Source organism: Schistocerca americana, chromosome 10 (genome assembly GCF_021461395.2).
Source record: "Schistocerca americana isolate TAMUIC-IGC-003095 chromosome 10, iqSchAmer2.1, whole genome shotgun sequence".
Classification (NCBI taxonomy): Eukaryota; Metazoa; Arthropoda; class Insecta; order Orthoptera; family Acrididae; genus Schistocerca; species Schistocerca americana.
In genome coordinates, this window is record NC_060128.1 from 180,392,991 (window position 1) to 180,417,746 (window position 24,756).

The following is a 24,756-nucleotide window of genomic DNA, read 5'->3' on the forward strand; positions in this document are numbered from 1 at the left end:
CACTGACAACATTGTAACAAATTACTACTTTGATAATGTACATAAATTCTGTACAGACTTAGGACTTTCTCATCACACAGCCTTATTTGTCTCACTGCCAAAAACTGATAAACATAATATAAGAAAAACATATCAGAAGAGGTTTCAATAAAAAAAAAAAAAAAAATTGAATTATTCTATGAGAAACTAAGTAAAGTTAAGTGGTGTTTTGGGGATGGTGATTCAACAAATGAAAGCTTTAGTACATCCTTGAACAGTTTTCTTGAAGTATTTTATGAAGCTTCCCTGCCAAGATCATATTACAGCAAAACATCAAGTAGATAAGATGGATCACACCAGAAATAAAAATGTCAAGTGAGAGGGAAAGGAAGCTACACAATCAACTGAAGTACAACAAAGATCCTGATTTTGTAAAATGTGTTAGAAACTATTAAAACTATTTTTAAAAATGTTGTGAAAGCTTCAAAAGAAATGGCAAATAAATTCATTCTAGGGCAGAAAAATAAATCAAGGGCAGTATGGTCTGTATTTAAGTCTGAATTAGCTGTCCGAAATCAAACAAGACATTTTAGAAATCAAACTTAAGGAAAAATCGGTTGTAAATCCAGCTCAAATATGTGAGTGCTTCAATGAGTACTTCATAAATGCAGCAAAATCTGATTTAGACATAGCAAATTATGAACAGAAAGTAAATGGTTTTGGGTTAAAAGGCAATACCAGTGAATGTCTCAAAAAAATCAACACAGTCTCAGCACACTTGGTTGGAAATGTCATACTCTCCTTAAAAAACAAAAACTCTGCTGTCTGGGATGGGATACCCACCAAAATAATTAAAAATGTTTACAACATAATAGCGCATCCTCTCTCTTTCATAATAAACAAATCTTTTGAAGACAGTTACTGCCCTGATCTCTTGAAATATGCAGAAGTAAAACCATTGTTTAAAAAAGGTTCAAAAGATGATATAGGAAATTATCGCCCCATCTCTACACTTCCTGTCATATCAAAAATATTTGAAAAAATTGCTGCTTTACAGATACAAAGCTTCATTACACAGAATGATATCATTTCACATAACCAACTTGGCCTCCAACAAGGCAAAAACACAGTAGATCCGATAAATAAGTTTATCGAAAAAAATTATTTCATCACTAGATAGGAAAGCTAAGGTCGCAGGAATATTCTGTTGTCTTACAAAAGCATTCGACTCTAAACCATGCCCTGATGCTTTTCAAACTCAACAGGTATGGAATAAGGGATGTTACTTTGAAATAGTTTGAATCATCTCTCTTGGAGAAGAAACAAAGGGTAGTAATCACATCAAATGGAGCAGATCTTTTCTCTGAGCGGAAAACTGTCACAAGGTCTTCCCATGGCTCAATCCGTGGACCAATTTTATTCCTATTCTATGTAAATGACTTGCATCTCAATATACTCCTTTAACTTTGTTTGCAGATGATACTTCTGCCCTACTTAAAAATGAAAATTCTGACAATATCACAGAGTGTCATGAATACATTAAGTAACCTGGAAACGTGGTTCAGTCAAAATGGTTTAAGGAAGCACTTGACTCAGTCAGGTTCCTGGAAATAAAAGACCGAACTGAGTTGGAATTTTCATAGAAAATTAAACAACCTTGCATTTGCAATGGAAATTTTAGACTGAGCCACTGGTATGGCCACCACGAAAATGGTATATTATAGCTACTTTGAATCAGTTATTCGAAATGGAATAATTTTTTGGGGAAACTCGGGAAATTGTTAGACGAATTTTAAAGTTGCAAAGAAGAATCATTTGCGACATGTGCTCTGCACAGCAGAGCAGAGGGCATCATGTTGACCATTATTTAAAGACCTAAAAATATTAGCTGTCCCCTCTTTATACATCTTTGAGGTGGTTCTTTTCCTACACAGCAGAGCTGATCTATTAAAAAAAAAAAAAAAAATCATCTTGAACACTCATATGACAAGACAAGAAGAGAACTTTACGCTCACCTCTCATGGCTTAAAACTGTGCGCTCAGACTCCTCAGTATATAGCCATGAAAATTCACAACACAATAACAAGGTGTGACATAATGACCATGAATATTTTAAAAAGTAAGTTACACAATTTTCTAACTGAACAATGCTACTACTCTGTGGAAGATTTCGTGAAGGACGAAGTGACACTGAGCTGGATCCCTAAAATTGAATAAAAACTTATGATAGTTATAGCAGATGTAAATACTGTAAGTTTGAAAAACTGCAAATAAGTAAATGCTCCACGAAGTATTATTGTACGTGTAACGAAATTTTAAATAAGCAAACTGTAACATTGATGTGTCTCCTGTACATCAGACATTTTCTGAAATTGTGTGCGTTATGAAATGTGTTTTACTCATTACATTATTTCAAACCTTTGCAAGATTTATGAATAAAAATTACTCTTTTTTAAAAAAAGGAGTAAAAATGAACATTTTAGCACTGCTGCTACAGCTAATTGATACTTCTGTTTTTTTACTTGGTTATTAGTAAAAAATAAACTTATAACTGTGACCAAACAAATATAGAAAAATACTGGTCATTCAGAACTAAAATACCAGTTTCGGTTTTTCAGTTTTCACTGTTCAGTTTTTCCTCATCCCTCGTAGCCCCTCGCCTTCTGAGTTTATGGTGGGAGGTCAACTTCCGCATTTGACTGGCTGACTAGTGAAAACAGGACTAATGTTAGAGTCTTAGATGGTTGAAAAGGTGAAAGTACGAAAGCCACAGAATTTTTGAAGGTTTCACGCCTTTCCTTTGTTCTTCATAATTGTAAATCTGATGATCTGGGGATCTATGGGCTATTTAGCCCCGACGCTTGCTTAAACTTTCTCGTATTTGTATACGCATGCGCATTCAATTAGCTTCCCTTGTCTCGCGCATGTGCATAGGTAGTTTTTTTTATTTGTTTGTTTTGGTTTTAGGGCGCAAAACTTCTATGGTCATTAGTGCCCGGTCCGTGACTTAGGAATCAGTAAAAAACCGAAAGTGAAAACCAGCAGCAATGGGAACGAAAGTCATAAAATTGGAGAAACTAAAAGCAGAAAGAAGGCTTAAAAATCCACTACAGAAAGGGGTTGGTTGTCCCAAAAAAAGCTTCAAATGACTGACGTCATTTCACTGGCACTAATAAACTTGAGAACGCGGTCGGCTGAGCGCGTGTCATCTGCTAAAATCGACGATATATCAGGCGATAGCTGTAGACGGGAGCGTAACGGATTAAAATAGGGGCACTCAATTAAAACGTGTCTTACTGTCCACAGCTGAGAGCAGTGGGGACAGAGTGGGGGAGGATCGCCGCTTAAAAGATGTCGATGGCTATAAAGACAGTGCCCTATCCGGAGTCTAGTTAAAATTACCTCCTCCCGTTGACGCGATCGGGAGGAAGAGGTCCAAGCACAAGGAAGAGCTTTTATGTCCCGCAATTTATTATGGGGAAGTGTTGACCAATGCGTGTGCCATAAATGAACAACACGTCGACATAGAACGCTCCGTAGATCGGCGAAAGGAAGCGAATGAATAGCTGGCCAAGGAAGAGAGACTGCAGCCTTGGCTGCAATATCGGCCGCCTCATTTCCACAGATACCAACGTGTCCCGGGAGCCAGAGGAACGCCACCGAGACGCCCCCCCAGGTGGAGCAAGCACAGACAGTCCTGAATCCGGTGGACCAGAGGGTGCACAGGATAAAGAGCTTTTAGACTGAAGAGAGAGCTGAGAGAATCTGAGCAGATAACGTACTGTATCCGCTGATGGCGGTGGATGTAGTGGACAGCCTGGAGAACAGCGTAAAGCTCCGCAGTATAAACCGAACACTGGTCGGGAAGCCGAAAGTGATTTGGGGTGTCGCCAACAATATAGGCACTCCCTACACCTAACGATGTTTTCGAGCCGTCGGTGTAAATAAATGTGGCATCTGTTATTTGTGCACATAGACCAGCAAATGCCCGACAATAAACAAGTGAAGGGGTGTCATCCTTGGGAAATCGACAAAGGTCACGGAGCAGGCAGATCCGGCGACGGAGCCAAGGCGGTGCTGTACCCCAAGTTGTCAAGAAGGTTTTAGGAAAGCGGAAGGAAAGAGAATGGAGCAGTTGACGGAAGCGGACTCCCGGTGGTAGTAGGGAGGAGGGGCGGCCTGCGTACCCTACATCAAAGGAGGCGTCGAAAAAAATGTCATGGGCTGGATTAGCAGGCATGGAAGACAGGTGGCTAGCATAACGACTCAGAAGGACTGCTCGCCGATTAGACAGCAGAGGTTCAGCAGTCTCAGCATAAAGGCTTTCCACAAGGCTGGTGTAAAAAGCTCCATGGTGGTGGATAGAGTCGAGACGCCGAAGAATAGACAGCCGAGCAGAGGAGTAGACTATGCTTCCATAGTCCAATTTAGAGTGCACTAAGGCGCGATAGAGGCGGAGAAGGACCACTCTGTCCGCTCCCCAGGAGGTACCATTCAGGACACGGAGGGTGTTGAGGGATCGCAGACAGCGAGCCGAAAGATAGGAAACGTGGGAGGACCAGCACAGTTTTGTCAAACATAAGACCCAAGAATTTAGCGACGTTTGAAAACGTAAGGTTGACAGGACCTAGATGTAAGGAGGGCAGAAGAAACTCCTTACGTCGCCAAAAATTAACACAAACGGTCTTACTGGGAGAAAAACGGAAGCCGGTTTCGATGCTCCAAGAGTGGAGGCGATCGAGACATCCTTGAAGACGTCGTTCAAGAAGGCTGGTCCGTTGAGAGCTGTAGTAGATCGCAAAATCGTCCACAAAGAGGGAGCCCGAGACATCAGGAAGGAGACAATCCATAATTGGATTGATGGCAATGGCAAACAGTACAACACTCAGCACGGAGCCCTGGGGTACCCCGTTTTCTTGGGAGAAAGTACGGAAGAGAGTAGTGTTCACCCGCACCCTAAATGTGCGCTCTGCCATAAATTCGCAAAGAAAAAGGGGTAGCCGACCTCGAAAGCCCCAAGAGAACAGTGTGCGGAGGATGCCTGTCCTCCAACAGGTATCGTATGTTCTCTCCAGCTCAAAAAATATTGCTACTGTTTGGCGTTTCTGGAGAAAATTGTTCATGATATAAGCGGAGAGAGCAACAAGATGGTCAAGTGCAGAACGATGCTTTCGGAATCCGCATTGGGCAGGTGTTAAAAGACTGCGGGATTCCAGCCACCAAGCTAAACGGTAATTCACCATACGCTCCAAAACCTTACAGACACTACTCGTGAGAGAAATTGGGCGATAACTAGACAGGAGATGTTTGTCCTTTCCAGGTTTCGGAACAGCAACGATGATAGCTTCCCGCCATCGTCTGGGAAAAGTACTGTCGGTCCAAATTCGATTATAAAGGCGAAGGAGGTAACGCAGACTATGGGTTGATAAATGCAGCAACATTTGGACGTGGATACCATCTGGTCCTGGGGCGGAGGAGCGAGAAGAAGAGAGTGCATGTTGGAGTTCCCGCAAGGAGAAAACAGTATTGTAGCTTTCGCGATTTTGAGAGGAGAAAGCAAGAGGTCGCACTGCCGCTGCACGTTTCATCGGGAGAAACACTGGCGGGTAATTTGAAGAGCTCGAAATCTCAGCAAAGTGCTGACCCAACGAGTTAGAAATTGCGACGGGGTCCACTAACGTGTCACGTGCGACAGTGAGCCCAGAGACCGGGGAGAAACTAGGCGCGCCTGAGAACCGTCGAAGCCGACTCCAAACTTCCGAGGAGGGAGTGAAGGTGTTAAATGAGCTAATAAAGAATTTCCAGCTTGCCTTCTTGCTATCGCGGATGACACGACGGCATCACGCTCGGAACTGCTTATAGCGGATACAGTTGGCCAAAGTAGGATGGTGGCGGAAAACGCGGAGAGCACGTCGCCGCTCACATATTGCATCATGGCATGCCTCGTTCCACCAAGGAACTGGGGGGCGCCGGGGCAATTCGGAGGTGCGTGGTATTGAATGTTCCGCAGCTGTAAGAATAACGTCGGTAATATGTGTGACCTCATCGTCGACGCTGGGAAAGTGGCGGTCATCGAATGTCGCAAGAGACGAAAAAAGTGTCCAATCGGCTTGGGCAAACTTCCAGTGTCGCGGGCACATGTAGGGCAGTTGAGGCTGCAGTCTAAGGACACATGGAAAGTGGTCACTCGAGTGTGTATCATCAAGGGCGAACCATTCGAAGCGCCGAGCTAGCGGAACAGTACCGACCGCAAGGTCCAAATGAGATAAATTTGTCGTGGAGGCTGACAAAAATGTAGGGACCCCAGTGTTGAGGCAAACTAGATCTGCTTGGTGGAAGACGTCTAGCAATAGTGAGCCACGTGGACAAGGATGAGGAGATCCCCAAAGCGGGTGGTGGGCATTGAAGTCCCCAACCAGCAAATATGGGGGTGGAAGCTGATCAAGGAGATGAAGGAGATCAGCTCGTGCCATTGGTGTGGACGATGGAATGTATACAGTACAAAGAGAGAACGTGTATCCGGAAAGGGAAAGACGGACGGCGACAGCTTGGAAGGAAGTGTTTAAATGGATTGGGTGATAATGGAGAGTTTCATGGAGAAGAATCATGAGTCCTCCATGTGCTGGAGTGCCTTCAACAGAGGGGAGATCATATCGGACGGACTGAAAATGAGGGAGAACAAAGCGGTCATGGGGACGCAGCTTTGTTTCCTGAAGACAGAAGATGACCGGTGAGTAGGATCGTAAGAGGATCGACAATTCATCCCGATTGGCTCGAATACCGCGGATATTCCAGTGGATAATGGACATAGGGTGAACAGAAAATGGAGGAATGTGACCAAGGTCGCTGTCAACTCAACGACTGCTCTGAGCTTGCGACCGACAGCATGGAATGGCATTCAGCCGAAGGCAGAAGATCCTGATCCATAGGTTGGTCAGGAGCAGCTCCTGCCACCAGCGATCGGCCGGTTGATCGGCCGCCAGCAGTGCACCTCGGCGACACAGAAGACGGCCGAGGGCGACTTCCGCCAGGTGGTGCTGTAGATGGGACACGCCTTGGTGGAGAAGGAGAGGAACTGGGTTTCTTTGTAGCCTTCTTGGAAGTATGATGTTTAGAGGAAGGAGGAACCGATGGTTGGGAAGTTGCCGTACATAAAAACTCTTCACGAGTATGCTCTTTTTTCGAAGTCTTGGTGCCTGACTTCTGGGCTCGAGATTTAGCAGAACCCGACGAAGGGTGAGCCAGAGAGTGGGCAGGCGAAAGTGGTGAGGTTGAACGGGCGATCTTTGCGCTGGCTGATCTGACGACCGTGGCACGAAAGGTGAGGTCGCAAGTCTGCGTGGCCGCCTCCTTTGTTGGCCGAGAAGAAGCAAGGACAGTGCTGTATTTTCCTTTATGAGGCACAGTGGGCTGTTGACTGGTGAATAATTTTCGAGCAGCTACGGTCGACACCTTTTCCTTCACTCTTATTTCCTGGATGAGCTTTTCGTCCTTAAAAACGGGACAATCTCTAGAGGAAGCAGCGTGGTCACCCATGCAGTTGATGCAGCGAGGGGATGGAGGTGGACAAGCACCCTCATGGGCATCCTTGCCACACTTAACACATTTGGCCGGATTGGAACAGGATTGGCTGGTGTGATTGAACCGCTGACACCGATAGCAACGCATAGGGTTTGGGACGTAAGGGCGAACGGAAATTATCTCATAGCCTGCTTTGATTTTCGATGGGAGTTGAACTTTTTTAAATGTCAAGAAGACAGTGCGGGTTGGAATGATGTTCGTGTCAACCCTTTTCATAACCCTATGAACAGCCGTTACGCCCTGGTCAGACAGGTAGTGCTGAATTTCTTCATCAGACAATCCATCGAGGGAGCATGTATAAACGACTCCACGCGAGGAATTTAAAGTACGGTGCGGTTTCACCCAGACATGGAAGGTGCGTGGTAGTGAGGTACGCAGCAATTTTTGTGCCTGGAGGGCACTGACTGTTTCTAACAACAGGGTGCCATTCCGTAATCTGGAACAAGACTTTACAGGACCTGCAATTGCGTCGACACCTTTCTGAATAAAGAAAGGGTTGACCGTGGAGAAGTCGTGACCTTCGTCAGACCGAGAAACAACAAGGAACTGTGGCAACGATGGAAGAACTGACTGGCTGAGACTCAGTGAACTTACGTTTGTGAGCAGACATAGTGGAAGGTGAGGAAACCATTGCGGAAGAATCCCCCATGATTACCGGCGTCTCCGATGGCGCGCTCCTCCCTTGTGGGGGCCCTCTCTGAGGGCACTCCCGCCTTAAGTGATTGTTCACACCTCAGGTCACACCTCCCGACAAACGGACGGAGGGACCAATCGGCACTTTCGGAAGGTATCAGCTCAGGTAATCACCCCTCCCTGGGCCTGGCCGTTACCAGGGGGTACGTACGTGTCCTACCTGTCTACCCGGGGCGGGGAATTACGCGTTACCCCATCACCGGCTACGCATGGAAGTGCGTGGGTCGGCCTTCAGACACGCACAGGGAGGAAGAAAGAGAAAGGGAAAGGAAAGAAGAGGGGTCTGAAACGCCGCAGCGGAGAAAAGGGTAAAGAGAAGAGGTAAGGAAAATAGAAGGACAAAGGAAGGATGAAGACATACAAGCAAGGAAGGCGAAGAATGCGGTACATTTACAAGCGCCCGTCTCCGGACGTAGGCACAAACCATACTCCCAGAGGGGGAGAAAGGGAAGGAAAGAGCCAGAGGTGAGGGGGGGGGGGGGGGGCGAAGATGGGGGATGGGGAAGGATGCGGAAAGGGAAGGTATGCAGCCCGGAAAGGAAGGAAGGCCACATTAGCTCGGGGTCCCGTGGTCGCTACGCACGTATCCACAAAAGAGTTGTGGATCCCCTGGGGAGTGCATAGGTAGTGCGTCAGGCTTGTAAGTGAGCGACCATTTGTAGCTGCAGTTTATGGCTGGTCATGGCCCATCAAACATAGGCCAGTGTGAGGTAGAGCGTACACCATTAAGTTAAATAGTGGTTTTGACTTTGTACATATGTACTGTTTGTGTTTTCCTTTTCTTTTTCAATTATAAATGTATAGCTTTGGTGTTCTTTTAATCATTGACAAAGTTCTTTTTAGGCACTTGTGGGTTTTATTGTTCTGAAGAAGGTGTAGTTATCTACGCCGAAACATAGGTTAAAACTTAAGACTAGGTGCTTTTTTCGCAATTGAGGCGGGCTTTTAGTTTTTTAATATATTAACCAATGATTTCTGATGCACTGCAATGTTGAAGGTTCTTGGACGGATTTATTAGTCAGTAGCAGCTAAACACTTCCAGTTCACTCTTCAGCAGTTTCATATGATGCATAAAAATCAGGGAAGAAGTGAGAAAAAAGGAAGTTTAGAAATGTTTGGCACAGGAAGACTTTTGTTAGGAGTACGGTATGGTCAAAACCGCAGACCCCCGCCTCCACTCCGATGGATATGCCCACAAGGATTGTCCCTTGTAGCCTCACCATCACCAGTACAGTATGAAACTACATAGTTGACAGCTCCCACAACACAAAATTATGGTGTTGACAGTAACTAGGGTTGCCATTATATTTGTCTGACAAACTGGGACATTTCTCTTAAAATGACAAACAGGATGTAGTTTGGAAAGCAGAAGCCAAGGCAAATCAGGACACTTCTCTTAAGATTAAAAAGTGAATTAACTAACTGAAATATTTTCTCAGTTTTGTGATTACTACCATCAGTAAAACCCATCACAGAAAACCTAAAGTAGGATGGCCAGACACTGGTTTGAACTGTCATCCTCCCGAATAAGAGTCCAGTGTGCTAACCACTGCGCCACCTCGCTCAGTTTCGACATATGGCAACAACTTGTTACTGTGTTAGCTGAAGCACTAATGATGGAGGAAGTACAGTCTTATAATTGTAAAACAATGGAATGGTACAAAACAATGTTAATTGCGACTGACAAACTTTATACACGGGCACACCAGCTCTAACGTTAATTTAATATTTTGAATGTATACACACCTTGAAACCGAGTCAAAATTTTTCCACCTTTATTCAATTTCTATGATTATTACAAATGGCAAGAAAAAAATTGATATAACCGAAAGCCAATTGTTTTCATTCCCCCACCCCACCCCTCCCCCCTCACCCTACAGAGGCTCAGTCACTCCCCCACTCCCACCAACACATCTGGCAGTCTGCTTACTTAATGTTAACTCATTGCACCAGCATAACAAGCAAGGGCACTCCCGGAGACTCACTTTTCTGGTGGTGTCGGTGTCGTCCGACGAGTCCGAGGCATCGGAGCTGTACAGCACGACCGGGGGCCGCTGCTCCAGCAGCAGCTCCTCGAGCTGCTGCAGCTGGCTGAAAAACATCAGCTCCTGGTCCCCCACCTGCGTGCGGCGCAGGTCCAGCACCTGCGGCACACGTTCACTTGTAGAGCACTTCCCACACCGAAATTAAAATATGGGGTGACCTGAGGGGGAAACACTTTTAAATGAACAGTAGTACATAGAAGTATGGACTAACTGGGTTAATTAATGAAACACCACTCCAGTGTTTACATGGCAGGCTTTTTTTTATACGAGGGAAAGTCAGAAAGTAACAATTTTACTATCAAAAAATGTAATAGGTTGAAGAAAAACACAAATGAACTTACATCTTCTACCTACTTTTCTACATAGTCATGAATGTTCCTTATCCATATAAATGATTTGGGAGGCAATCTGAGCAGCTGTCTTAGGTTGTTTGCAGATTGTTTGGTCGATGTAGCAGAGAGGCCCAAACAGTTTCAGTTCCATCAGGTTAGGAAAAGATGGGGAAAAAAAGTGGCTGTGCCCTTTCAAAGGAACCATCACAGCATTTGCCTGAAGGGGTTTAGGGATATCACTGAAAAACCTAAATCAGGATGGCCGGAAGTGGGTTTGAACTGTCATTGAATGCGAGTCCAGTGTATTAACCACTGTGCCTGTCACTTAGCGTTTGCAGACTATGCTGTTGTTTATCGTCTGTTAATATTGTAAGATCAAAACAATTGCACATTGATTTAGAAACGTTATCTGTATAACACAAAAATTGGTAACTGACACTAAATAATGAAATGTGTGAGGTCATCCATACAAGTGCTAAAAGTAATCTGTTAAACTCTGGATACACAAGAAATCAGTCAAGGCCGTAAGTTAACTAAATTTCTAGGAACTACAATAACGAAAATTTAAATTGGAAAGAACACCCAGAAAATGGTGTGGAGAAGGCAAACCAAAGATTAAGTTTTATGGGCAGAACACTGAGAAGATGCAACAGATCTAAAGTCTACGTACATCCGTAGTTCAAATGGAGGACAGTGGGACGTCAGCTGGTATAAATTTATATTAAAAATGAAGAAATTCTTCCAGCGATATTTAAGGTGTCTATTTTATTTGGCAACTAGTTTCAATGTTGTAACAATGTCATCTTCAGGCCCATACACTTGTTGACGTCAACTGCATGCGGCTGATACTATAAGTCAGTGGTGAGATACGGACGTTGTGCAGCTGACAAGTGTATGGGTCTGAAGATGACGTCAATACGTTGAAACTAGTTGCCAAAATAAATTTTATGTTCATTTTCTTTTATCTGAGATTTCTTATTTCTTTGGTACTATGGTGAAGATTGTGCTTATATTATCGCTCTGACAATGGTAACTATCAATAAAATAGTGTCTCAAATTAATAATATACCTTGATACAAATGTGTGACTCCCACAAACACTAGGGGCCAGAAGAATTGTAATTGTCTAGATTAAAAAATACTAACCTATTTTTTTGCTTTTTATATTGCTAAAATAAATGAAACAGATTTAATTATTAATGATATCAATATAATGGAAGGAAACATTCCACGTGGGAAAAATTATATATAAAAACAAAGATGAGGTGACTTACCGAACAAAAGCGCTGGCAGGTCGATAGACACACAAACACAAACATACACACAAAATTCAAGCTTTCGCAACAGACTGTTGCCTCATCAGGAAAGAGGGAAGGAGAGGGGAAGACGAAAGGAAGTGGGTTTTAAGGGAGAGGGTAAGGAGTCATTCCAATCCCGGGAGCGGAAAGACTTACCTTAGGGGGAAAAAAGGACAGGTATACACTCGCTCACACACACATATCCATCCACACATACAGACACAAGCAGACATATTTAAAGGCAAAGAGTTTGGCCTTTGCCTTTAAATATGTCTGCTTGTGTCTGTATGTGTGGATGGATATGTGCGTGTGTGCGAGTGTATACCTGTCCTTTTTTCCCCCTAAGGTAAGTCTTTCCGCTCCCGGGATTGGAATGACTCCTTACCCTCTCCCTTAAAACCCACTTCCTTTCGTCTTCCCCTCTCCTTCCCTCTTTCCTGATGAGGCAACAGTCTGTTGCGAAAGCTTGAATTTTGTGTGTATGTTTGTGTTTGTTTGTGTGTGTATCGACCTGCCAGCGCTTTTGTTCGGTAAGTCACCTCATCTTTGTTTTTATATAAGATTTAATTATTATTATTATTAGCCTTTCATTTCCTTTGTTTCAGATCATGTTGTGATGAGGCTACAATGTGTGCCTTGATTAGAGCCTAAAACTTCAAAAACTTGTGTACTGCAATTACATTTTTTTGGCAGACAATCCAGACTGTGACAAAGGAATTTTTAAAATTCATTCGACTGTCAAGTCACACTGTTGTTCCTGAAAAACATGGCATAAAAATAATTATTTGATCAAAACTATGAAGAACTTTGTGTTTAGTGCATTGTATTAACGAAGAAAATACTGAATTTTCGTTTCTCCATAGCTGAATTCATAATGTGGGAAGAAAGGGTTAAAAAGAAAAGGTAAGAAGTATAATAAGAAACAGCTGTTCATTTTAAGTAAACAATGTCAGCTAACAGGAACAGCTGCAGCCTGTACCGACAGATTTCTAAGCATTGTCAACTTAGTTGACCTCAGCTAGCAGAGGACTCTGGTGTTCACTGTGTCTACATAAACAAAAGCACCAACAGCATTAAAAAAACTGTGGAAATGGTACATGTAGTTAAGTGTGAAATGATTTAAATTTCTTGATATGTTCAATGAAGATACTCTGCACACTAAGCTAAGGTCAGTAGCAACCAGAAAGAAGTGAATGTTGGCCAGTCTTCTGAAATTGAACAATTAATAGAGGGCTACTACAAATGATTAATTCATTTTCAAAGTTCAGTATTTTCCAAAATATAAGGGATAATCAACAATTTTCCATTCAAAGGCCATACAGTCCAGAATAAGTGTGCCAATCGGACAAAATTCTGTGAGCATTGAGGTAAACAACCCACTGTTACACCATGTTGAAGATACAAGTGTGGTAAAACAATGTCCTGCTGCATGAAGAAATCTGTACGTGCCTGCTGCACATTCTCATCCGCCAGAATCTGTTGACCCTTTGAGTTCTTTTTTTTAGGGCATTTGCTCAAACGTCATCCACTTGAGTTCACATAACCTCTGCGTTACCACACTTACAATATGGTGACATGCTATCGTGAAATTTGTGTATCATTCCACAACGGGGTTTTTCCAACAGATGTGCTGTCATGTACACATTCTTCATTCCCCGATGGATGTTTACTGGTGTCTGTCCTTTGGCAGCCAATAAAAGACATTCATTGCAAAGACAGAAGTGTCTCTCTCACCCCCTTGCCACATGTCGGTGCTTACATACCCACATCTGAGTCATAGTAAGTTGCTTATACACTGCAGCAACTCCCTCTGACAATATTTTTTATCACACCTGATATTTGACACACAGACACAGACACGCAAGTTGGGATATGTGAGATTTTACAACACTGCAACACACATTCAGAAGCAATTATGGGAAAGAACTGACATGTAAATAGAGCATTGTACAGTCAAGTTATGACATTGGTTGTGCCTGGAACCAGAAAAATATCAATTTACCAAGTGTGTGTGTATATGCAACTGTGGAGAGGGTGAGGGGAAGTTTCATACACATGCCAAAAAATCAATGGTGCACACAAGCCACAGTGTTACAGTACCCCAGCTAACACAGTGGAAGATTTGTAACAGTGGTTATATTTCAAACAGTACCATCAGCAGCTCCTGTAGCCAAGGATGTAGCCAGGGCTTTGTCAAGGAAGGGGGGCTGTGTGTGTGTGTGTGTGTGTGTGTGTGTGTGTGTGTGTGTGTGTGTGTGGGGGGGGGGGGGGGGGGTCCTATTTGTTGAAGATGACCTGTTGAAGACTCATTTTCATTTATTCTGAAAATTTTCCTAAAGAATGATAAAACATTTTAATTGACAATGGTCTCATTCTTCACAGTGCAGAGATATAATCTCTTAGGAGTGCTGTATTTTAGCAAACCACTAAGAAGCAGACATGCTCCAATCTCCCTTCACCATCCAAAATCATTTTACACTCTTCTTTGTATAGATGGAGGTGAAGTGAGGGTGGGTCAGAAATCTGGGATAGATGTGGAAGGCTTGATCTAAGCAAGTATACTATATTACTTGGTTGGTTGGTTGGTTGGTTTGTGGGAAAGGACCAAATAGCGAGGTCATCAGTCCCATTGGATTATGGAAGGATGGCGAAGGAAGTCAGCCGTGCCCTTTCAGAAGAACCATCCTGGCATTTGGCTGAAGCAATTTAAGCAAATCACGGAAAACCTACATCAGGATGGCCAGATGTGGGTTTGAACCATTATCGTCCTGAAAGTGAGCCTAGTGTGCTAATCACTATACAACAGCGTTCTGCCTTTTCTTTCTTCAGTCTGGATTTGAGCTGAGGAAGTGACCTGCAATGCACGAACGCTAATTTTTTGGGTCACCATGATTACCCCAACAGGGTTTTTGGAACAGAGATCTCTGTTCAACAGAGAAGCTAGAATAATTTTTAGTGGCAAAAATGTAAAGGACCTGGAATTATTCAACGTTATGTTTCCCTAATTTCCTCATTTAACTATACAACAATCACTTCTTGCAATGTAAGAAAAATCATATTCTGCATTAAAGAATGTTCTGGCAGACGAATGCTTGAGCCTAAATGAGGAGAATTTGGATTATTTTTTACCATACGGTTTTTAGTGCTGAGAGTCTCCAAAAAGACACTTGGCTTGCATTCGATGCAGCTCTTCATTTAAGGAAAGGGGCTGCATCTTTAAGGGAAATGGAATCTTCAGGAAATAAGGAATTCAGGGCTTGGCTGTGGTCTATGGTAAAGGACCATTGCTAGCATTTGCCTAAACTGAAAATGGGAAACCACAGAAGACCATTTTCAAGGTTGCTGGCAGATGGATTCAAACCATCTCACATCCCGAATCCAGGGACTCTTACATCAGTGGCTCAACACATAGTTACCCTAAGTTAGTGGTGAATTTGGACAAACTGGTTGTTTTACATTGCTTTAAAATAAAATAATATGCATCAAAACACAAGACAGAATTCTGATACTGCATGTTCTTTCTTTAACTGTATGTATTTAGTTATTTGATAGTGCATGAATGCAGGCATTTTCATATTTAATTTTGCGCAGAATTGCAGGCTTCAGTTCTTACAGAACTACAAGAACATAGTTTTGCATGAAAAGGGGAGGGAAGGAGGCAGGATGCAGATGGCTCAGAGGCATTCAAGTAGCCCACTGAAAAAAAGCTTTTAAAAATTTACTATAGAATGTGCTGTAATCATATATCCCTTCCACTCTCCTCCAACTCCCATTGTTCCATATTGAAAACAGATTTCATAGTTGAGTAATGCACTGGTGACCAGACTAGGCAATATTTTGACATTTGGGCTACTAATGATAGAATATTAAGCAAATTTTTAAAGAAATGCAACCATCGCCATTTGAGTGCTATTTTTCTTGATCAACGTGATTTTTGGATGTCAGAAAAATCCAGGTGTATTTTTCTGCACCAATTTTAATTTAATGTTATTTGTAATGATATTTACCACTCCACTGCCTTCTGAAATACTGAAATATTGCAACCTCAAAGTTATACCAGCCTCCAAGTATCTCTAGTGCTAACACTAAACTGCTATAGGTATGTAATTAGGCTGTAACAGTAGTTAGTACATTTTTTTTAACTTATCATAATGCTACTGGACACTCAGAATCAGTTTTCCTCTCCTTTCATGTTACAAACATATTGATAATCAGAAACTATCACAACAGCACATACCATAAAAACAATGAAAAGTAGCACTTCCATTAAATTCAACAGCAAGTAAGAACTGAACTGATTAACAAAACAACTGAGCTCAATTGGCCTTGGCTAAATAGGGGATGGGCAATAGCTGATAGTGCTATGGATGCATACACAGTTTAAATCTGCTGTTAGCCTTGCTGACTACCGGTAGTGCGTATCCCACTTTTTGTTGTATGACCCAAAATCAAAATATTTTTCAATTTCACTAGACGGCAACTAGGTCTTGTGCAATTTTATTCAAGTGACAGGGTCTGGCCCCCTTGTCCCACCGTTCCCAAACAATGCTGGAATTTTTTATGGACAACCGTGCACCATTTCACTGTTCGCGATTGGTTTGAAGAACACTGTGGATAACTTGAGTGATTGATTTGGCCACCCAGGTCACCTGACACGAATCCCATCGAACATTTATAGAACATAATTGAGAGGTCAGTTCGTGAACAAAATCCTGCACCAGCAACGCCAACCATTGATAGTTATTGAGGCCGCATGGCTTATTCCTGCAGGGGGCTTCCAATGACTTGTAGCATGGGCTCAACATCTAGTTGATGCACTACACCAGGTAAAAGATCTGACAACATCCAGAGGCATCCCGTGACTTGTCACCTCAGTGTAGATGGGACACTAATTTCCACTAGACACACAGTGAGGCTACACGAACCTTCAGTTTCTCGAAGCCAGACATGCAGGCCAGGCTGGTTGTCCGCAGCGAGTAGTGAATGCCAGGGCAATGTGTGATGCGGAGGACCATCAGGTGGGCACACTTGCTCAGTGACAGCAGCGAGCTCGGGGAGAACCACGGGCACCTGCACCGGGCAAAGGCAGAAACACAACTGTCACACACCAGTACCACTAAGCAACAATTGTTCCGTACAAACTACACTGTGTCACCACATGCAAACAAACACATCCATCACAATTTATGTAAAGCATTCTTGAAAAATAATACAGGGTGTCTCAAAAGAAAAGTTTATATCTGAAGACCACTCTACACACGCAACAAATCTGAAGAATGAGGGGTACATTCATCACTTGCTTGGCCTTTAGGAATTCAGTCGATATGGAGCACTTCTCAGGCATAGACTGCGCAATCTTTGTGCAAGAAGTTTACAAAAATAGCCATTCGATGATTGTAATGTGGGGGAAATTTTGCAGTGATTATGGATTGCATGAAGTAAATGATGCTTCAAATGTTCCCCTTATCCAGAAATGGATCAAAACACTGACGGGTTCAACACTAGCTAAACCAAAAGCCAGGCGACCGCAGTCATAAATAATGGAAGACTCTGTGGAGAATGAAAATTTGTCTACTCATGAAGATTCTAACCTCTTCATTTATAGGTGTGCAAGTTCTTTCAATAAGCATAGTTCGTCACTGCACTGAATTCTTCAAAAAGACAAACTGCACCCTTAAAAAATACATCTGCTGCAAGAATTAAAGCATCAGGATGCCAGACATGGTGTGCAGTTTATTAATGATGTGACAGTGGCCTTCATTTAACAATATCTTGGTTTCCAACGAGGCTCATTTTCACCTGAACCGTCATGTCAATAAGCAAAATTGTCGTTACTAGAGTGCAAAAAATTCTAAACAGAAGCACAATAAACACCTTCATTTGCCAGAAGTTACTCTACGGGCTGCAGTGTCAGCTCGAGGAAAAACTGACATACTTTTCCGAGGACAAGAGCAGTCATGATTTTACATTTAATTTGGAATGTGATGTAACAGCGATAAATGTTTTTTTATGCCTGTATTGCAAAACTTTCCTGGTTACAACCAAAGAATGTTGTTTCAGCAAGACAGGGCCACAGAACACATGTCCAATGCACCTATACTGCGAGTTCATCAAATTTTCCCTGACAAATTGATTTCCAGGAAGTGAGACAAATTGGCACCCACACACTCCAGACTTTAGCTCCAAGAATTTTTTATCGGCATATGTCACATCTAAAGTATATGTCAATCTGACTTCTCCGGAGTAACAGAAAGAAAGTATCCATAGTTAAGTGGCAGTCATTCCAGTGTCTACATACTGAGCCGTCATGCAAAATTTTGATCATTGTTTATATGAGTACTGCAGGCATGCTGGATTGCATTTAAATTACCTTTTTAAGAAACAAATTCCTAAACTGTATATTTCGATGATAAAGATTTTGCCAATAGCCTATAACCTCTATTTTATTTTCACACATCAAATATAAACTTTTTTTGAGACACCCTGTATTGTGATTGGCAGATTTCATAGATATCTTAATCTAAAACAATCCTCCGAGTGCAAAATCAGCGCATACATATGGCTCACACAAGGACAGATGGACAAATGAGATCACAAAATTGTTTAATTATCAGCAGTCAGTCACAGTTGCAGTTACTTTTCCACAGTCACCATTGTAAAGTAACAGTAGGCTGTCTCAATGAAAAACTCCAATTCCTGGCCAACTGAACCATACACTACCACTTTGCAATGAAAGATGTGATCAAAAACTAACAGCAATTTTTTTTTTTTTTTTTTTTTTTTTTTTTTTAATTTCGCTGGATTTATACACCCAATTTTCAATATTTTATCTTGTTGCTATCCATGTTCTCACATTTTTCAGCTGTTGAAGCTCAAAAATGTTATACATGTTTTCAACTGAGCAGTGAACTTTGCCTTTCAAAAAATATGGATCAAATCTTTATTAAATTGAAAAGGAAAAAGTGCTGCACCACATTCGAAATGTTGACTGTGGCTTTTGGTGAATCCATTACGAAAAAGAAGAGTTTATAATTGGTAAAAAAATGTTTCAAAGTGGATCAAGAATACACTGAAGATAGGACTAGCACATCAATTACTGACGACAGTGTACAAGTACCAAAAAGAAAGGTTCTGGAAAATTGCTGAATCACCATCAGAGAGGTTGCTTATGATGTCAGCAGATCCTTTGGCTCATGCCAAGCAATTTTTGGCAGATATTTTGGGCACAAAATGTGCAGCAGGAACGTTTGTTCTGAAATAGTTGAATTTCGAGCAAAAACAATGTCAACATCACTCAGGAATTGCTGAATGAAGTCTACAGTGATCAAGAACTTCCAGAAGGTTAATAAGCACATGTCACTACATCATTCACTGACTAAATTTGTTGAAATAGTTGTACTTGGAGCTCACTTATGATGAATTATCACGAAGTTGTCATGAAATATACACTCCTGGAAATTGAAATAAGAACACCGTGAATTCATTGTCCCAGGAAGGGGAAACTTTATTGACACATTCCTGGGGTCAGATACATCACATGATCACACTGACAGAACCACAGGCACATAGACACAGGCAACAGAGCATGCACAATGTCGGCACTAGTACAGTGTATATCCACCTTTTGCAGCAATGCAGGCTGCTATTCTCCCATGGAGACGATCGTAGAGATGCTGGATGTAGTCCTGTGGAACGGCTTGCCATGCCATTTCCACCTGGCGCCTCAGTTGGACCAGCGTTCGTGCTGGACGTGCAGACCGCGTGAGACGACGCTTCATCCAGTCCCAAACATGCTCAATGGGGGACAGATCCGAAGATCTTGCTGGCCAGGCTAGTTGACTTACACCTTCTAGAGCACGTTGGGTGGCACGGGATACGTGCGGACGTGCATTGTCCTGTTGGAACAGCAAGTTCCCTTGCCGGTCTAGGAATGGTAGGACGATGGGTTCAATGACGGTTTGGATGTACCGTGCACTATTCAGTGTCCCCTCGACGATCACCAGTGGTGTACGGCCAGTGTAGGAGATCGCTCCCCACACCATGATGCTGGGTGTTGGCCCTGTGTGCCTCGGTCGTATGCAGTCCTGATTGTGGCGCTCACCTGCACGGCGCCAAACACGCATACGACCATCATTGGCACCAAGGCAGAAGCGACTCTCATCGCTGAAGACGACACGTCTCCATTCGTCCCTCCATTCACGCCTGTCGCGACACCACTGGAGGCGGGCTGCACGATGTTGGGGCGTGAGCGGAAGACGGCCTAACGGTGTGCGGGACCGTAGCCCAGCTTCATGGAGACGGTTGCGAATGGTCCTCGCCGATACCCCAGGAGCAACAGTGTCCCTAATTTGCTGGGAAGTGGCGGTGCGGTCCCCTACGGCACTGCGTAGGATCCTACGGTCTTGGCGTGCATCCGTGCATCGCTGCGGTCCGGTCCCAGGTCGACGGGCACGTGCACCTTCCGCCGACCACTGGCGACAACATCGATGTACCGTTGAGACCTCACGCCCCACGTGTTGAGCAATTCGGCGGTACGTCCACCCAGCCTCCCGCATGCCCACTATACGCCCTCGCTCAAAGTCCGTCAACTGCACATACAGTTCACGTCCACGCTGTCGCGGCATGCTACCAGTGTTAAAGACTGCGATGGAGCTCCGTATGCCACGGCAAACTGGCTGACACTGACGGCGGCGGTGCACAAATGCTGCGCAGCTAGCGCCATTCGACGGCCAACACCGCGGTTCCTGGTGTGTCCGCTGTGCCGTGCGTGTGATCATTGCTTGTACAGCCCTCTCGCAGTGTCTGGAGCAAGTATGGTGGGTCTGACACACCGGTGTCAATGTGTTCTTTTTTCCATTTCCAGGAGTGTAGTTTATATTGAGAAGTATGGTCAATGCCTATACACATACCAAAACTCTCACTTATACAAACTGATAACAATATTATGAAAAGGATAGACTGCTATGCACCATGTAGAGAAGATGCCGAGTTGCGAACAGGCACAGTAGAAAGCGCACGAACATGGATTGACCTAAGCACTGCTCTCATACATGACCACTGTCACTTGCCACCAAGTTTTCTACTTTAAATGAAGGCCTGTTGACCCAGAGCTCAAATGTATAGCAGTCTTTCTGTCATACCTAACAGTGACAACATCTATGGTGAGTAGCAATCTATCCTTTCCTTGTACTGTCTTTACTCCATATTTGTTTTTCCAGTGTGTGGCTTATAAAAATTGTACCAAGAAATATAATTGTTACTACTATTTGACTTAAGGGAGCAAACCAGGAAGAATGTTAGCAGCGATATCCAATCTGTAATTAAGAAGTTAATGCATTTTATAAATTATGAATTATTGTAGAAAGGTATCTTAACTGTTTTGGCTGTGACAACTGTTTTATTTTGGCATCTTTATTACTCTGAAGTAATTGTTATGATTTATAAACACAAGCGCTACCTTTTTCTGAAAAGCTACTCAACATTTGGTTGTATACTTCAGGTGAAATTTCAAAAAATCCCTTCTAAAACTGTGCCCACAATAGAAGATCCATACCTTCCCCAAAATTTCAAGTGTCTGTCCTTAGCAGTTTGGGCTGGGCACCGATGAGTCAGGACATTGCCTTTTATATAAAAAGTATATGCACCAAATTCAAAGTCATAGCAACCCCTATTTTTCATTGCATTTTCGAATTTTGTAAATTGTCTTTCTCAAATTCAAAGATCACAATAGCTATGATCATTAACTAAATATTGGTCATGTCAACATGATGCTGACACACAATACTGTAGGTACCACAAATATGATATTTTGATACTGAATAGTTCCTGTAAAATCATTTGAGAAAGACCGCAGGTAGTGTGTCTCAATTCTATCACCACAGCGCAACGCCAACCAGCCAAAAGAGGGCAAATAATGTCGGTATCCCCTTCCAAACAAACAAACCCACCCAAGGCATCGGCCAACATATCCTGTGTGGGTTCTACTTACGGGACACATTGTATAAATGGGGTTGACATATGGGCAGTAGCCTCTTAAGGTCCCTGCCCACACAACTGAGCAACACATTTTATATGTTTAGGTGTTCTGAACGACTGACAAACAGTCTTTGTTGGGATGATAGAAAAGCCCAACAGCTGAGCCCCCAACACTCCACCCAACAAATTCTGCCACGAGTAGCGCTGTCGTGCCAACCCCTATCGACTTTCAGTGGCCCTTAATTTATAAAATATATGGTACTTGCTTCATTGTTTTAAGTGAAAGCCTTCTGCTATGAAGAGTAAAGTGTGGAATTTTTTTCATAGGTCTGATTGCTGCTAAATACTTTATTTCTTACGTATCTGTAGATGTATTTCTTAGGTGATGTGCGCCACCACTATGTGAAGTTTTCCTTGTTCGAATTTGAAATGAACCTGACAACTGTGATCCACCCCCACTGCCCCCATATCACCCTGTTAACTTTCCACACTTCTTAACCTCACCATCATTCAACAAATCCCTCACAACATACAAACTAGCCTTACATCCACAGAAAGAACCACAGTCCACCATCTAAAAATGATCCTGATCTTATAATCCCACCTGCGGTCAAAGGCTCCACTGGTGTTTTGAATCTCAAAGATTACCTGACGGAAGGACTCCAGCTATCAGATACATCCACCTACAAATCTTGCCACAGTGACCCCATTCCAGAAATCCAGCAGGATCTCTAGTCACTCCTCAAATCTTTAGGCCCATCCCAGAAATTCTCCCTGAAGTCCTCTCTTCTCACCCCTACCACTCCCTGCACTCCTACCTTCTAGGTGCTTCCTGAAGTCCATAAATCCACCCACACAGGACACCCCATTGTGGCCGGTTACTGTGCCCCCACATAGAATCTGCTCCTATTACCCCTAACCTACCCTCCTATCTAAAAGATACCAACCATTTCCTCCATTTACTCTCCACAGTTCCTGTCCCTTTACCACATGGTGCCCTATTCATCACTAGTAATGCCACCTCCATTTACACTAACATCCCTAATGCCCGTGAACTTACCACTTTTGAACACTACCTTTTCCAAGGCCCAACAGATTCAAAATCAACAACCTCCTTCCTAGCCTCCATGACCAACTATATCCTCACCCACAATTACTTCTCCTTTGAAGGCATTACCTACAGACAAATCTGGGGTATGGCTGCAGGCACCTGCATGGCACCATTCTATGCTAACCTATTCATGGGCCATCTAGAGGAATCCTTCCTACAAACCCAGAATCCCAAACCCCTCACCTGGTTCACATTCATTGATGACAACTTTGCAACCTGGACCGAGGGTGGGGACACCCTTCCACATTCCTCCAGAACCTTGACAGCTTCTCCCCCCATTTGCTTCACCTGGTCCTACTCAACCCACCACCTTCCTAGATGTTTACCTCCACCTGAAAGATGGCTACTTTAGTACCACTGTCCATATGAAACATACTAACCACAAGCAAAACCTCCACTTCAACAGTTGGCACCTGTTCCATACCGAGAAGTCCCTTCCATACACACTAGCCACCACATCTGCAGGGACGTGCAGCCCCTCTCTAAATATATTGAGGGTCTCCCTGAAACCTTCACAGACTGTAATTATGCTCCCAACCCTGTACAAAAACAAATCTCCCATACCTTATCTTTCCAGTCCCCCACCAATTCCAAAAGTATCACCATCCGGCCAAAGAGCCCATTGTAACTCAGTACCACCCAGGACTGGAGCAACTGAATTACATTCCCTGCCAGGGTTTTGACTACCTCCTGTGCCCTGAAATGAGAAATGACATGTCCACTATCCTTCCCACCCGTCCCACAGTGGTATTCTGCCGTCCACCGAACCTACAGAACACACTTGTCCATCCCTACACAACCCCTGCTGCCAACCCTCTGTAATAGACCCAGATGCAAGACCTGTCCCATACATCCTCCCAGCACCACCTACTCCATTCCGGTCACAATCACTTATCCGATCAAAGGCAGCGCTACCTGTGAAACCAGTCATGAGATCTACAAGCTAAGTTGCAATCACTGTGCTTCATTCCATACAGGCACGACAACCAACAAGCTGTCTGTCCGCATATATGGCCACCGCCAAACTGTGGCCAAGAAATAAATGGACCACCCTGTTGCTGAGAACGCTACCTAACACCATGTCCTTCATTTCAATGACTGCTTCACAGCCTGTGCCATTTGGATCCTTCCCACAACACCAGCTTTTCTGCATTGCCCAAGTGGGAACTCTCCTTGCAATATATCCTATGTTCCCATGACCTTCCTGGCCTCAACCTTCATTAGTCATTGTCCTCATCCATCCGATATCTTCCCTGTGCCCGTTCCAGAACTACACATTCTGCCAACACACCCCGTCTCAGTCTCTTTACTTCTTTCCTTTTCCTTTTCCACCCCACTCCACCCCCACCCCCATCCCTCCCCGGCCCTCCATCTAGTTCCCAGCTACCCTCTCCACCTTGTCCCTGCATGCTCCCAGCAACACACCTTACTATCCCTCCCCCTCTCCACCTCAGTCTCCCCTCAGCCCACCACCCAGTTTCCACTCCCATCGTGCACTGCTGCTGCTGCTGCTTGCAGTGTGGCATCATCTGCCACAGACTGCAGTGTCTCATGTGTGAGCTGCGTCTGCACACGAGTGGACACGTGTGCGTTGTCCATTTTTGACAGAGGCCTCGTTGGCCGAAAGCTTATTTGTGACAGTCTTTTTGTTGTGCCTATCTGCGACTCAACATCTCTGCTATATGGTGAGTAGCAACTTTCCTTTTCATAATAATGTTACACTCCAACCTGGATTTTCCAGTT

The 24,756-nt window shown here is 43.6% G+C and overlaps 1 protein-coding gene across 1 annotated transcript in view; it reads right to left on the reverse strand.

The window, feature by feature from the left end:
* Positions 1-24,756, reverse strand: part of LOC124552709 — a 77,371-nt gene that overhangs the window by 29,534 nt on the left and 23,081 nt on the right. The window contains exons 5-6 of the mRNA XM_047127051.1: positions 16,853-16,997; positions 10,239-10,397 (exon numbers count right to left, since the gene is read on the reverse strand). Of these exons, the coding sequence (XP_046983007.1) occupies positions 10,239-10,397; positions 16,853-16,997 (304 nt within the window). The remainder of the gene's footprint in view (positions 1-10,238; positions 10,398-16,852; positions 16,998-24,756) is intronic.